Source organism: Ambystoma mexicanum, chromosome 6q (genome assembly GCF_040938575.1).
Source record: "Ambystoma mexicanum isolate Mex_15411 chromosome 6q, UKY_AmexF1_1, whole genome shotgun sequence".
Lineage (NCBI taxonomy): Eukaryota > Metazoa > Chordata > Amphibia > Caudata > Ambystomatidae > Ambystoma > Ambystoma mexicanum.
This window is the reverse complement of record NC_090937.1, coordinates 1,641,447,480-1,641,462,888: the sequence shown is the minus strand read 5'-3', so window position 1 is coordinate 1,641,462,888 and position 15,409 is coordinate 1,641,447,480. Positions and strand designations below refer to the sequence as shown.

Sequence of the window (15,409 nt, the reverse complement as noted above, 5' to 3'; positions counted from 1 at the left end):
AATTATCCAGACCGAGAGTGGCAGCGTAAGGCCTGAGGAGAACGCCTGGCTGGGGGTGCGAGACCAGCAGTGATTACATAGAGTGATGTGGAGTGAGCGGCGTCAGATGTTGATATGAGAACAGTTATACCGAATGGTGTCATAGTATCTCTGTGTTCTAGTTGGGTGGTGGTGTAAGGAGAGAGTAAGCGTGGGGTGTGATATGAGGTATGATATGAGTAGCCAGAAGATGATTGGTCAGAGCAATGGCCATTACAAGCTCAGTAACCCCACCTCCTTGGTCATTGGCAGCTGACATGAAATGCTGGCATAGACCTGTGTTCCTGGCCAGCTGATTGGCTGTAGCTTCTCCCACAGGTGGTAATGTCTGTTGTACACTTGCAGGTCTACGAGAAGAACATGGGTTTTTTTTATCTGGAATGTTCTTTTACTCCTGTGTACTCCCTGTGTTCCCCGCTTCAACCCCGGCACCACGTGCTCTCAGGATGCACTCAGCAGTGTGTAGCGCTTTACAAAAAGCCAAATAGCTTAGCTATCGCATGCTGCTTAAAACACAAGACTACGACTGCGACTAAAGCCAAGAAACCACCACGCTCTAAGAAGAGAACGAAGCCAATGCCTCCTTCAGTGTGGGACATGAGGATCTTTCCTTACCCAGCAGGAGGTTCGTGAGGAGGAAGGGTCCCAGGAAGTTGGTGGCATGCGTGAGCTCCAGGCCCTCCGACGTGACGGAAACAGGTAGCCCTGTGGAACAAAACACATGCTTTAACCCTGTCTTTTCATACGTTATTATTATCGCAAAAATATCTCTGGTAGCTTTTCACACGGGCCATACATTACGAAAACCTTGATAAACCAAATAAAAAACCAGTGAACATGAAGTAAGGCAATGACATGCGACTTGTTTGGTCCTCAGCTGATGAGTCAATGAGAGAGACATGGCCTCAGCTGATGAGCCATTGAGAAGAGAAACATTTGAGTGAGAAGCCAATGAGAGAGGATAGGCATCAGCTGGATGACCAATGAGAGGGGGGAGAACGCAGTTGATGGGCTAATGGGAGACGAGACATCAGCTGATAGGCCATTGAGAGAAGAGAAACATATGAGAGAGGATAGACATCAGATGATGGGCCAATAATAGGGAAGATACATCAGTTGATTGGCCAGTGAGAGAGAAGAGGCATCAGCTGATAGGACAATGAGAAAGAAGATAGAAGTGTTGACGGGCCAATGAGAGAGAAGAGATATCAGCTGATGAGCCAATGATGGAGAAGATACAGATCCTACCCAAGTGGTTGCTCAGTCACAGACCAGCCTGCTCCGAGAGTGAGTAATAGAGCCTTGCCAGCTGCCCCTGTGAGGATCTAGTTATCATGGAAAGTTCCTTGGAATAGAGATCAGTATTACGAGCTGTTGGGATCTGTTTGGATCATGCTTGTAGCTTAGAAGGGTCTGGGTAGCGCAACACAACATGCTTCCGGGAGCTACATTTCACCCCACGATAACTCGCGCCATGCACACATACGCCTGCGGCATTCTTGCACCTTGATCTTACTATGGATCATTATTTGTTCCTAGGTTTACACATCACATAGTCAGTGTAGCAACAGAGCTGTACAGTGGGATTGCATTATACAGACACTGCTGTGCTGTGCACAGAGAAGTACATATCCAACATAACTTAAGTTGATGACCTAAACAAAAAGTACAATAGTCAGATTGTTCTCCCCAAAATTCAAATTGTTGACGTTTTCCCTACATTTATACATGAGTATATTTGTAGTCCCCTCAAATGTAATGTTATTTGTATTCATGCAAGGCGCCACGGCCATGTGCAACGGGCGCCTGTGTTTGTGTGTTTCTAGCTGGATTGTGTAGATCCAGGAGCAACGGGCGCCTGTGTTTCTGTGTTTCTATGTGGGTTGTGTAGATCCAGGAGAAACGGGCGCCTGTGTTTCTGTGTTTCTTGGTGGATTGTGTAGACCCAGGAGCAACGGGTGCCTGTGTTTCTGTGTTTCCAGCTGGATTGTGTAGATCCATGAGCAACGGGCGCCTGTGTTTCTGTGTTTCTAGGTGGACTGTGTAGATCCAGGAGAAATGGGCGCCTGTGTTTCTGTGTTTCTAGCTGGATTGTGTAGAGCCAGGAGCAACGGGCGCCTGTGTTTGTGTGTTTCTAGCTGGATTGTGTAGATCCAGGAGCAACGGGCTCCTTTGTTTCTGTGTTTCTAGGTGGATTTTGTAGATCCAGGAGCAACGGGCGCCTGTGTTTGTGTGTTTCTAGCTGGATTGTGTAGATCCAGGAGCAACGGGCGCCTGTGTTTGTGTGTTTCTAGGTGGATTGTGTAGATCCAGGAGCAACTGGCACCTGTGTTTGCGTGTTTCTAGCTGAATTGTGTAGATCAAGGAGCAACGGGCGCCTGTGTTTGCGTGTTTCTAGCTGGATTGTGTAGACCCAGGAGCAACAGGCGCCTTTGATTGCGAGTTTCTAGGTGGATTGTGTAGACCCAGGAGCAACGGGCGCCTGTGTTTGCGTGTTTCTAGGTGGATTGTGTAGACCCAGGAGCAAAGGGCGCGTGTGTTTCTGTGTTTCTAGCTGGATTGTGTAGACCCAGGAGCAACGGGCGCCTGTTTTTGTGTGTTTCTAGGTGGATTGTGTAGACCCAGGAGCAACGGGCGCCTGTGTTTGTGTGTTTCTAGCTGGATTGTGTAGATCCAGGAGCAACGGGCGCCTGTGTTTGTGTGTTTTTGCTAGTTGGATTGTGTAGGTCCAGGAGCAACGGGCGCCTGTGTTTGTGTGTTTTTGCTAGTTGGATTGTGTAGGTCCAGGAGCAACGGGCGCCTGTGTTTGTGGGTTTCTAGGTTGATTGTGTAGATCCAGGAGCAACGGGCGCCTGTGTTTCTGTGTTTCTAGGTGGATTGTGTAGATCCAGTAGCAACGGGTGCCTGTGTTTGTGGGTTTCTAGGTGGATTGTGTAGATCCAGGAGCAACGGGCGCCTGTGTTTCTGTGTTTTTGCTGGTTGGATTGTGTAGGTCCAGGAGCAACGGGCGCCTGTGTTTGTGGGTTTCTAGGTGGATTGTGTAGACCCAGGAGCAACGGGCGCCTGTGTTTGCGTGTTTCTAGCTGGATTGTGTAGACCCAGGAGCAACGGGCGCCTTTGTTTGCGTGTTTCTAGCTGGCTTGTGTAGAACCAGGAGCAACGGGCGCCTGTGTTTCCGTGTTTCTAGGTGGATTGTGTAGACCCAGGAGCAACGGGCGCCTGTGTTTGTGTGTTTCTAGCTGGATTGTGTAGATCCAGGAGCAACGGGCGCCTGTGTTTGCGTGTTTTTGCTAGTTGGATTGTGTAGATCCAGGAGCAATGGGCGCCTGTGTTTCTGTGTTTCTAGGTGGATTGTGTAGATCCAAGAGCAACGGGCGCCTGTGTTTCTGTGTTTCTAGGTGGATTGTGTAGATCCAGGAGCAACGGGCGCCTGTGTTTCTGTTTTTCTAGCTGGATTGTGTAGATCCAGGAGCAACGGGCGCCTGTGTTTCTGTGTTTCTAGGTGGATTGTGTAGACCCAGGAGCAACGGGCGCCTGTGTTTGTGTGTTTCTAGCTGGATTGTGTAGATCCAGGAGCAACGGGCGCCTGTGTTTGCGTGTTTCTAGGTGGATTGTGTAGACCCAGGAGCAACGGGCGCCTGTGTTTCTGTGTTTCTAGGTGGGTTGTGTAGATTCAGGAGAAACGGGCGCCTGTGTTTCTGTGTTTCTAGGTGGATTGTGTAGACCCAGGAGCAAAGGGCGCGTGTGTTTCTGTGTTTCTAGCTGGATTGTGTAGACCCAGGAGCAACTGCCGCCTGTGTTTCTGTGTTTCCAGCTGGATTGTGTAGATCCATGAGCAACGGGCGCCTGTGTTCCTCTGTTTATAGCTGGATTGTGTAGATCCAGGAGCAACGGGCGCCTGTGTTTCTGTGTTTCTAGCTGGAGCAACGGGCGCCTGTGTTTGTGTGTTTCTAGCTGGATTGTGTAGATCCAGGAGCAACGGGCGCCTGTGTTTGTGTGTTTTTGCTAGTTGGATTGTGTAGATCCAGGAGCAACGGGCGCCTGTGTTTCAGTGTTTCTAGGTGGATTGTGTAGATCCAGGAGCAACGGGCGCCTATGTTTCTGTTTTTCTAGCTGGACTGTGTAGATCCAGGAGCAACGGGCGCCTGTGTTTCTGTGTTTCTAGGTGGATTGTGTAGACCCAGGAGCAACGGGCGCCTGTGTTTGTGTGTTTCTAGCTGGATTGTGTAGATCCAGGAGCAACGGGTGCCTGTGTTTCTGTGTTTCTAGCTGGATTGTGTAGAACCAGGAGCAACGGGCGCCTGTGTTTGCGTGTTTCTAGGTGGATTGTGTAGACCCAGGAGCAACGGGCGCCTGTGTTTCTGTGTTTCTAGGTGGGTTGTGTAGATTCAGGAGAAACGGGCGCCTGTGTTTCTGTGTTTCTAGGTGGGTTGTGTAGATTCAGGAGAAACGGGCGCCTGTGTTTCTCTGTTTATAGCTGGATTGTGTAGATCCAGGAGCAACGGGCGCCTGTGTTTCTGTGTTTCTAGCTGGAGCAACGGGCGCCTGTTTTTCTGTGTTTCTAGGTGGACTGTGTAGATCCAGGAGAAATGGGCGCCTGTGTTTGTGTGTTTCTAGCTGGATTGTGTAGATCCAGGAGCAACGGGCGCCTGTTTGTGTGTTTCTAGTTGGATTGTGTAGATCCAGGAGCAACGGGCTCCTGTGTTTCTGTGTTTCTAGGTGGATTTTGTAGATCTAGGAGCAACGGGCGCCTGTGTTTGTGTGTTTCTAGCTGGATTGTGTAGATCCAGGAGCAACGGGCGCCGGTGTTTGTGTGTTTCTAGGTGGATTGTGTAGACCCAGGAGCAACGGGCGCCTGTGTTTGTGTGTTTCTAGCTGGATTGTGTAGATCCAGGAGCAACGGGCGCCGGTGTTTGTGTGTTTTTGCTAGATGGATTGTGTAGATCCAGGAGCAACGGGCGCCTGTGTTTCTGTGTTTCTAGGTGGATTGTGTAGATCCAAGAGCAACGGGCGCCTGTGCTTCTGTGTTTCTAGGTGGATTGTGTAGATCCAGGAGCAACGGGCGCCTGTGTTTCTGTTTTTCTAGCTGGATTGTGTAGATCCAGGAGCAACGGGCGCCTGTGTTTCTGTGTTTCTAGGTGGATTGTGTAGACCCAGGAGCAACGGGCGCCTGTGTTTGTGTGTTTCTAGCTGGATTGTGTAGATCCAGGAGCAACGGGTGCCTGTGTTTCTGTGTTTCTAGCTGGATTGTGTAGAACCAGGAGCAACGGGTGCCTGTGTTTCTGTGTTTCTAGGTGGGTTGTGTAGATTCAGGAGAAACGGGCGCCTGTGTTTCTGTGTTTCTAGGTGGATTGTGTAGACCCAGGAGCAATGGGTGCCAGTGTTTCTGTGTTTCCAGCTGGATTGTGTAGATCCATGAGCAACGGGCGCCTGTGTTTCTCTGTTTATAGCTGGATTGTGTAGATCCAGGAGCAACGGGCGCCTGTGTTTCTGTGTTTCTAGCTGGAGCAACGGGCGCCTGTTTTTCTGTGTTTCTAGGTGGACTGTGTAGATCCAGGAGAAATGGGCTCCTGTGTTTGTGTGTTTCTAGCTGGATTTTGTAGATCTAGGAGCAACGGGCGCCTGTGTTTGTGTGTTTCTAGCTGGATTGTGTAGATCCAGGCGTAACGGGCGCCGGTGTTTGTGTGTTTCTAGGTGGATTGTGTAGATCCAGGAGCAACCGGCACCTGTGTTTGCGTGTTTCTAGCTGAATTGTGTAGATCCAGGAGCAATGGGTGCCTGTGTTTGCGTGTTCTAGCTGGCTTGTGTAGACCCAGGAGCAACAGGCGCCTTTGTTTGCGTGTTTCTAGCTGGTTTGTGTAGAACCAGGAGCAACTGGCGCCTGTGTTTGCGTGTTTCTAGGTGGATTGTGTAGACCCAGGAGCAACGGGCGCTTGTGTTTGCGTGTTTCTAGGTGGATTGTGTAGACCCAGGAGCAAAGGGCGCATGTGTTTCTGTGTTTCTAGCTGGATTGTGTAGACTCAGGAGCAACGGGCGCCTGTGTTTGTGTGTTTCTAGGTGGATTGTGTAGACCCAGGAGCAACGGGCGCCTGTGTTTGTGTTTTTCGAGCTGGATTGTGTAGATCCAGGAGCAACGGGCGCCTGTGTTTGTGTGTTTTTGCTAGTTGGATTGTGTAGGTCCAGGAGCAACGGGCGCCTGTGTTTGTGGGTTTCTAGGTGGATTGTGTAGATCCAGGAGCAACGGGTGCCTGTGTTTCTGTGTTTCTAGGTGGATTGTGTAGATCCAGGAGCAACGGGCGCCTGTGTTTGTGGGTTTCTAGGTGGATTGTGTAGATCCAGGAGCAACGGGCGCCTGTGTTTCTGTGTTTTTGCTAGTTGGATTGTAAAGGTCCAGGAGCAACGGGCGCCTGTGTTTGTGGGTTTCTAGGTGGATTGTGTAGACCCAGGAGCAAAGGGCGCGTGTGTTTCTGTGTTTCTAGCTGGATTGTGTAGACCCAGGAGCAACTGCCGCCTGTGTTTTTGTGTTTCTAGGTGGATTGTGTAGACCCAGGAGCAACGGGCGCCTGTGTTTGTGTGTTTCTAGCTGGATTGTGTAGATCCAGGAGCAACGGGCGCCTGTGTATGTGTGTTTTTGCTAGTTGGATTGTGTAGATCCAGGAGCAACGGGCGCCTGTGTTTCTGTGTTTCTAGGTGGATTGTATAGATCCAGGAGCAACGGGCGCCTGTGTTTCTGTGTTTCTAGGTGGATTGTGTAGATCCAGGAGCAACGGGCGCCTGTGTTTCTGTTTTTCTAGCTGGATTGTGTAGATCCAGGAGCAACGGGCGCCTGTGTTTCTGTGTTTCTAGTTGGATTGTGTAGATCCAGGAGCAACGGGCGCCTGTGTTTCTGTTTTTCTAGCTGGATTGTGTAGACCCAGGAGCAACGGGCGCCTGTGTTTCTGTGTTTCTAGTTGGATTGTGTAGACCCAGGAGCAACGGGTGCCTGTGTATCTGTGTTTCTAGCTGGATTGTGTAGATCCAGGAGCAACGGGCGCCTGTGTTTCTGTGTTTCTAGGTGGATTGCGTAGATCCAGGAGCAACGGGCGCCTGTGTTTCCAGGTGGATTGTGTAGATCCAGGAGCAACGGGTGCCTGTGTTTGTCTGTTTGTAGCTGGATTGTGTAGAATCAGGAGCAACGGGCGCCTGTGTTTGTGTGTTTCTATCTGGATTGTGTAGATCCAGGAGCAACGGGCGCCTGTGTTTCTGTATTTCTAGGTGGGTTGTGTAGATCCAGGAGAAACGGGCGCCTGTGTTTCTGTGTTTTTAGGTGGATTGTGTAGATCCATGAGCAACGGGCGCCTGTGTTTCTGTGTTTATAGCTGGATTGTGTAGATCCAGGAGCAACGGGCGCCTGTGTTTCTGTGTTTCTAGCTGGAGCAACGGGCGCCTGTTTTTCTGTGTTTCTAGATGGACTGTGTAGATCCAGGAGAAATGGGCGCCTGTGTTTGTGTGTTTCTAGCTGGATTGTGTAGATCCAGGAGCAACAGGCGCCTGTGTTTGTGTGTTTCTAGCTGGATTGTGTAGATCTAGGAGCAACGGGCGCCTGTGTTTGTGTGTTTCTAGCTGGATTGTGTAGATCCAGGAGCAACGGGCGCCTCTGTTTGTGTGTTTCTAGGTGGATTGTGTAGATCCAGGAGCAACTGGCACCTGTGTTTGCGTGTTTCTAGCTGAATTGTGTAGATCCAGGAGCAACGGGCGCCTGTGTTTGCGTGTTTCTAGCTGGATTGTGTAGACCCAGGAGCAACAGGCGCCTTTCTTTGCGTTTTTCTAGCTGGATTGTGTAGAACCAGGAGCAACGGGAGCCTGTGTTTCTGTTTTTCTAGCTGGATTGTGTAGATCCAGGAGCAACGGGCGCCTGTGTTTCTGTGTTGCTAGGTGGATTGTGTAGACCCAGGAGCAATGGGCGCCTGTGTTTGTGTGTTTCTAGCTGGATTGTGTAAATCCAGGAGCAACGGGCGCCTGTGTTTCTGTTTTTCTAGCTGGATTGTGTAGATCCAGGAGCAACGGGCGCCTGTGTTTCTGTGTTTCTAGGTGGATTGTGTAGACCCAGGAGAAACGGGCGCCTGTGTTTCTGTGTTTCTAGGTGGATTGTGTAGATCCATGAGCAACGGGCGCCTGTGTTTCTGTGTTTATAGCTGGATTGTGTAGATCCAGGAGCAACGGGCGCCTGTGTTTCTGTGTTTCTAGCTGGAGCAACGGGCGCCTGTTTTTCTGTGTTTCTAGATGGACTGTGTAGATCCAGGAGAAATGGGCGCCTGTGTTTGTGTGTTTCTAGCAGGATTGTGTAGATCCAGGAGCAACGGGCGCCTGTGTTTGTGTGTTTCTAGCTGGATTGTGTAGATCTAGGAGCAACGGGCGCCTGTGTTTGTGTGTTTCTAGCTGGATTGTGTAGATCCAGGAGCAACGGGCGCCTGTGTTTGTGGGTTTCTAGGTGGATTGTGTAGATCCAGGAGCAACGGGCGCCTGTGTTTCTGTGTTTTTGCTAGTTGGATTGTAAAGGTCCAGGAGCAACGGGCGCCTGTGTTTGTGGGTTTCTAGGTGGATTGTGTAGACCCAGGAGCAAAGGGCGCGTGTGTTTCTGTGTTTCTAGCTGGATTGTGTAGACCCAGGAGCAACTGGCGCCTGTGTTTTTGTGTTTCTAGGTGGATTGTGTAGACCCAGGAGCAACGGGCGCCTGTGTTTGTGTGTTTCTAGCTGGATTGTGTAGATCCAGGAGCAACGGGCGCCTGTGTATGTGTGTTTTTGCTAGTTGGATTGTGTAGATCCAGGAGCAACGGGCGCCTGTGTTTCTGTGTTTCTAGGTGGATTGTGTAGATCCAGGAGCAACGGGCGCCTGTGTTTCTGTTTTTCTAGCTGGATTGTGTAGATCCAGGAGCAACGGGCGCCTGTGTTTCTGTGTTTCTAGGTGGATTGTGTAGACCCAGGAGCAACGGGCGCCTGTGTTTGTGTGTTTCTAGCTGGATTGTGTAGATCCAGGAGCAACGGGCGCCTGTGTTTGTGTGTTTCTAGCTGGATTGTGTAGATCCAGGAGCAACGGGCGCCTGTGTTTCTGTTTTTCTAGCTATATTGTGTAGATCCAGGAGCAACGGGCGCCTGTGTTTATGTGTTTCTAGTTGGATTGTGTAGACCCAGGAGCAATGGGTGCCTGTGTATCTGTGTTTCTAGCTGGATTGTGTAGATCCAGGAGCAACGGGTGCCTGTGTTTCTGTGTTTCTAGGTGGATTGTGTAGATCCAGTAGCAACGGGCGCCTGTGTTTCCAGGTGGATTGTGTAGATCCAGGAGCAATGGGTGCCTGTGTTTGTGTGTTTGTAGCTGGATTGTGTAGAATCAGGAGCAACGGGCGCCTGTGTTTGTGTGTTTCTATCTGGATTGTGTAGATCCAGGAGCAACGGGCGCCTGTGTTTCTGTGTTTCTAGGTGGGTTGTGTAGATCCAGGAGAAACGGGCGCCTGTGTTTCTGTGTTTCTAGGTGGATTGTGTAGATCCATGAGCAACGGGCGCCTGTGTTTCTGTGTTTATAGCTGGATTGTGTAGATCCAGGAGCAACGGGCGCCTGTGTTTCTGTGTTTCTAGCTGGAGCAACGGGCGCCTGTTTTTCTGTGTTTCTAGATGGACTGTGTAGATCCAGGAGAAATGGGCACCTGTGTTTGTGTGTTTCTAGCTGGATTGTGTAGATCCAGGAGCAACGGGCGCCTGTGTTTGTGTGTTTCTAGCTGGATTGTGTAGATCTAGGAGCAACGGGCGCCTGTGTTTGTGTGTTTCTAGCTGGATTGTGTAGATCCAGGAGCAACGGGCGCCTGTGTTTGTGTGTTTCTAGGTGGATTGTGTAGATCCAGGAGCAACTGGCACCTGTGTTTGCGTGTTTCTAGCTGAATTGTGTAGATCCAGGAGCAACGGGCGCCTGTGTTTGCGTGTTTCTAGCTGGATTGTGTAGACCCAGGAGCAACAGGCGCCTTTCTTTGCGTTTTTCTAGCTGGATTGTGTAGAACCAGGAGCAACGGGAGCCTGTGTTTCTGTTTTTCTAGCTGGATTGTGTAGATCCAGGAGCAACGGGCGCCTGTGTTTCTGTGTTTCTAGGTGGATTGTGTAGACCCAGGAGCAACGGGCGCCTGTGTTTGTGTGTTTCTAGCTGGATTGTGTAGATCCAGGAGCAACGGGCGCCTGTGTTTCTGTTTTTCTAGCTGGATTGTGTAGATCCAGGAGCAACGGGCGCCTGTGTTTCTGTGTTTCTAGGTGGATTGTGTAGACCCAGGAGCAACGGGTGCCTGCGTATCTGTGTTTCTAGCTGGATTGTGTAGATCCAGGAGCAACGGGCGCCTGTGTTTCTGTGTTTCTAGGTGGATTGCGTAGATCCAGGAGCAACGGGTGCCTGTGTTTGTGTGTTTGTAGCTGGATTGTGTAGACCCAGGAGCAACGGGCGCCTGTGCTTGTGTGTTTCTATATGGATTGTGTAGATCCAGGAGCAACGGGCGCCTGTGTTTCTGTGTTTCTAGGTGGGTTGTGTAGATCCAGGAGAAACGGGCGCCTGTGTTTCTGTGTTTCTAGGTGGATTGTGTAGATCCATGAGCAACAGGCGCCTGTGTTTCTGTGTTTCTAGCTGGAGCAACGGGCGCCTGTTTTTCTGCGTTTCTAGGTGGACTGTGTAGATCCAGGAGAAATGGGCGCCTGTGTTTGTGTGTTTCTAGCTGGATTGTGTAGATCCAGGAGCAACGGGCGCCTGTGTTTGTGTGTTTCTAGCTGGATTGTGTAGATCCAGGAGCAACGGGCTCCTGTGTTTGTGTGTTTGTAGGTGGATTTTGTAGATCTAGGAGCAACGGGCGCCTGTGTTTGTGTGTTTCTAGCTGGATTGTGTAGATCCAGGAGCAACGGGCGCCTGTGTTTGTGTGTTTCTAGGTGGATTGTGTAGATCCAGGAGCAACTGGCACCTGTGTTTGCGTGTTTCTAGCTGGATTGTGTAGATCCAGGAGCAACGGGCGCCTGTGTTTGCGTGTTTCTAGCTGGATTGTGTAGACCCAGGAGCAACAGGCGCCTTTCTTTGCGTGTTTCTAGCTGGATTGTATAGAACCAGGAGCAACGGGCGCCTGTGTTTGCGTGTTTCTAGGTGGATTTTGTAGACCCAGGAGCAAAGGGCGCCTCTGTTTGCGTGTTTCTAGGTGGATTGTGTAGACCCAGGAGCAAAGGGCGCGTGTGTTTCTGTGTTTCTAGCTGGATTGTGTAGACCCAGGAGCAACGGGCGCCTGCGTTTGTGTTTTTGCTAGTTGGATTGTGTAGGTCCAGGAGCAACGGGCGCCTGTGTTTGTGGGTTTCTAGGTGGATTGTGTAGATCCAGGAGCAACGGGCGCCTGTGTTTCTGTGTTTCTAGGTGGATTGTGTAGATCCAGGAGCAACAGGCGCCTGTGTTTGTGGGTTTCTAGGTGGATTGTGTAGATCCAGGAGCAACGGGCGCCTGTGTTTTTGTGTTTTTGCTAGTTGGATTGTATAGGTCCAGGAGCAACGGGCGCCTGTGTTTGTGGGTTTCTAGGTGGATTGTGTAGACCCAGGAGCAACGGGCGCCTGTGTTTGCGTGTTTCTAGCTGGATTGTGTAGACCCCGGAGCAACGGGCGCCTTTGTTTGCGTGTTTCTAGCTGGATTGTGTAGAACAAGGAGCAACGGGTGCCTGTGTTTCCGTGTTTCTAGGTGGATTGTGTAGACCCAGGAGCAACGGGTGCCTGTGTTTCTGAGTTTCTAGCTGGATTGTGTAGATCCAGGAGCAATGGGCGCCTGTGTTTCTGTGTTTCTAGGTGGATTGTGTAGATCCAGGAGCAACGGGCGCCTGTGTTTCCAGGTGGATTGTGTAGATCCAGGAGCAACGGGTGCCTTTGTTTGTGTGTTTTTGCTAGTTGGATTGTGTAGATCCAGGAGCAACGGGCGCCTGTGTTTCTGTGTTTCTAGGTGGATTGTGTAGATCCAGTAGCAACGGGCGCCTGTGTTTCTGTGTTTCTAGGTGGATTGTGTAGATCCAGGAGCAACGGGCGCCTGTGTTTCTGTTTTTCTAGCTGGATTGTGTAGATCCAGGAGCAACGGGCGCCTGTGTTTCTGTGTTTCTAGGTGGATTGTGTAGATCCAGGAGCAACGGGCGCCTGTGTTTCCAGGTGGATTGTGTAGATCAAGGAGCAACAGGCGCCTGTGTTTGTGTGTTTCTATCTGGATTGTGTAGATCCAGGAGAAATGGGTGCCTGTGTTTCTGTGTTTCTAGGTGGGTTGTGTAGATCCAGGAGAAACGGGCGCCTCTGTTTCTGTGTTTCTCGGTGGATTGTGTAGACCCAGGAGCAATGGGTGCCTGTGTTTCTGTGTTTCCAGCTGGATTGTATAGATCCATGAGCAACGGGCGCCTGTGTTTCTGTGTTTATAGCTGGACTGTGTAGATCCAGGAGAAATGGGCGCCTGTGTTTGTGTGTTTCTAGCTGGATTGTGTAGATCCAGGAGCAAAGGGCGCCTGTGTTTGTGTGTTTCTAGCTGGATTGTGTAGATCCAGGAGCAACGGGCTCCTGTGTTTCTGTGTTTCCAGGTGGATTTTGTAGATCCAGGAGCAACGGGCGCCTATGATTCTGTGTTTCTAGCTGGATTGTGTAGATCCAGGAGCAATGGGCGCCTGTGTTTACTTGTTTCTAGCTGGATTGTGTAGAACCAGGAGCAACGGGCGCCTTTGTTTGCGTGTTTCTAGGTGGATAGTGTAGACCCAGGAGCAACGGGCGCCTGTGTTTGCGTGTTTCTAGGTGGATTGTGTAGACCCAGGAGCAAAGGGCGCGTGTGTTTCTGTGTTTCTAGCTGGATTGTGTAGACCCAGGAGCAATCGGCGCCTGTGTTTGTGTGTTTCTAGGTAGATTGTGTAGACCCAGGAGCAACGGGCGCCTTTGTTTGTGTTTTTCTAGCTGGATTATGTAGATCCAGGAGCAGCGGGCGCCTGTGTTTGTGTGTTTTTGCTAGTTGGATTGTGTAGGTCCAGGAGCAACGGGCGCCTGTGTTTGTGGGTTTCTAGGTGGATTGTGTAGATCCAGGAGCAACAGGCGCCTGTGTTTCTGTGTTTCTAGGTGGATTGTGTAGATCCAGGAGCAACGGGCGTCTGTGTTTGTGGGTTTCTAGGTGGATTGTGTAGATCCAGGAGCAACGGGCGCCTGTGTTTCTGTGTTTTTGCTAGTTGGATTGTATAGGTCCAGGAGCAACAGGCGCCTGTGTTTGTGGGTTTCTAGGTGGATTGTGTAGACCCAGGCGCAACGGGCGCCTGTGTTTGCGTGTTTCTAGCTGGATTGTGTAGACCCACGAGCAACGGGCGCCTTTGTTTGCGTGTTTCTAGCTGGATTGTGAAGAACAAGGAGCAACGGGTGCCTGTGTTTGCCTGTTTCTAGGTGGATTGTGTAGACCCAAGAGCAAAGGGCGCGTGTGTTTCTGTATTTCTAGCTGGTTGTGTAGACCCAGGAGCAACGGGCGCCTGTGTTTCTGTGTTTATAGGTGGATTGTGTAGATCCAGGAGCAACGGGCGCCTGTGTTTCTGTTTTTCTAGCTGGATTGTGTAGATCCAGGAGCAACGGGCGCCTGTGTTTCTGTGTTTCTAGGTGGATTGTGTAGATCCAGGAGCAACGGGTGCCTGTGTTTCCAGGTGGATTGTGTAGATCCAGGAGCAACAGGCGCCTGTGTTTGTGTGTTTCTATCTGGATTGTGTAGATCCAGGAGCAATGGGCGCCTGTGTTTCTGTGTTTCTAGGTGGGTTGTGTAGATCCAGGAGAAACGGGCGCCTCTGTTTCTGTGTTTCTCGGTGGATTGTGTAGACCCAGGAGCAATGGGTGCCTGTGTTTCTGTGTTTCCAGTTGGATTGTATAGATCCATGAGCAACGGGCGCCTGTGTTTCTGTGTTTATAGCTGGATTGTGTAGATCCAGGAGCAAAGGGCGCCTGTGTCTCTGTGTTTCCAGCTGGATTGTGTAGATCCATGAGCAACGGGCGCCTGTGTTTCTGTGTTTATAGCTGGACTGTGTAGATCCAGGAGAAATGGGCGCCTGGGTTTGTGTGTTTCTAGCTGGATTGTGTAGATCCAGGAGCAACGGGCGCCTGTGTTTGTGTGTTTCTAGCTGGATTGTGTAGATCCAGGAGCAACGGGCTCCTGTGTTTCTGTGTTTCCAGGTGGATTTTGTAGATCCAGGAGCAACGGGCGCCTGTGTTTGTGTGTTTCTAGCTGGATTGTGTAGATCCAGGAGCAACGGGCTCCTGTGTTTCTGTGTTTCCAGGTGGATTTTGTAGATCCAGGAGCAACGGGCGCCTATGATTGTGTGTTTCTAGCTGGATTGTGTAGATCCAGGAGCAATGGGTGCCTGTGTTTACGTGTTTCTAGCTGGATTGTGTAGACCCAGGAGCAACAGGCGCCTTTGTTTGCGTGTTTCTAGCTGGATTGTGTAGAACCAGGAGCAACAGGCGCCTTTGTTTGCGTGTTTCTAGGTGGATTGTGTAGACCCAAGAGCAACGGGCGCCTGTGTTTGCGTGTTTCTAGGTGGATTGTGTAGACCCAGGAGCAAAGGGCGCGTGTGTTTCTGTGTTTCTAGCTGGATTGTGTAGACCCAGGAGCAATGGGCGCCTGTGTTTGTGTGTTTCTAGGTGGATTGTGTAGACCCAGGAGCAACGGGCGCCTTTGTTTGTGTGTTTCTAGCTGGATTATGTAGATCCAGGAGCAGCGGGCGCCTGTGTTTGTGTGTTTTTGCTAGTTGGATTGTGTAGGTCCAGGAGCAACGGGCGCCTGTGTTTGTGGGTTTCTAGGTGGATTGTGTAGATCCAGGAGCAACAGGCGCCTGTGTTTCTGTGTTTCTAGGTGGATTGTGTAGATCCAGGAGCAACGGGCGTCTGTGTTTGTGGGTTTCTAGGTGGATTGTGTAGATCCAGGAGCAACGGGCGCCTGTGTTTCTGTGTTTTTGCTAGTTGGATTGTATAGGTCCAGGAGCAACGGGCGCCTGTGTTTGTTGGTTTCTAGGTGGATTGTGTAGACCCAGGCGCAACGGGCGCCTGTGTTTGCGTGTTTCTAGCTGGATTGTGTAGACCCAGGAGCAACGGGCGCCTTTGTTTGCGTGTTTCTAGCTGGTTTTTGAAGAACAAGGAGCAACGGGCGCCTGTGTTTCCGTGTTTCTAGGTGGATTGTGTAGACCCAGGAGCAACGGGTGCCTGTGTTTGCCTGTTTCTAGGTGGATTGTGTAGACCCAGGAGCAAAGGGCGCGTGTGTTTCTGTGTTTCTAGCTGGATTGTGTAGATCCAGGAGCAACGGGCGCCTGTGTTTCTGTGTTTCTAGCTGGATTGTGTAGACCCAGGAGCA

General features: G+C 50.8%; 1 protein-coding gene across 1 annotated transcript in view; it reads right to left on the bottom strand.

The window, feature by feature from the left end:
• The window catches only part of LOC138516950 (retinol dehydrogenase 14-like), a 308,409-nt gene that overhangs the window by 148,931 nt on the left and 144,069 nt on the right, over window positions 1–15,409 (bottom strand). The window contains exon 3 of the mRNA XM_069632428.1: window positions 655–744. Within this exon, the coding sequence (XP_069488529.1) occupies window positions 655–744 (90 nt within the window). The remainder of the gene's footprint in view (window positions 1–654; window positions 745–15,409) is intronic.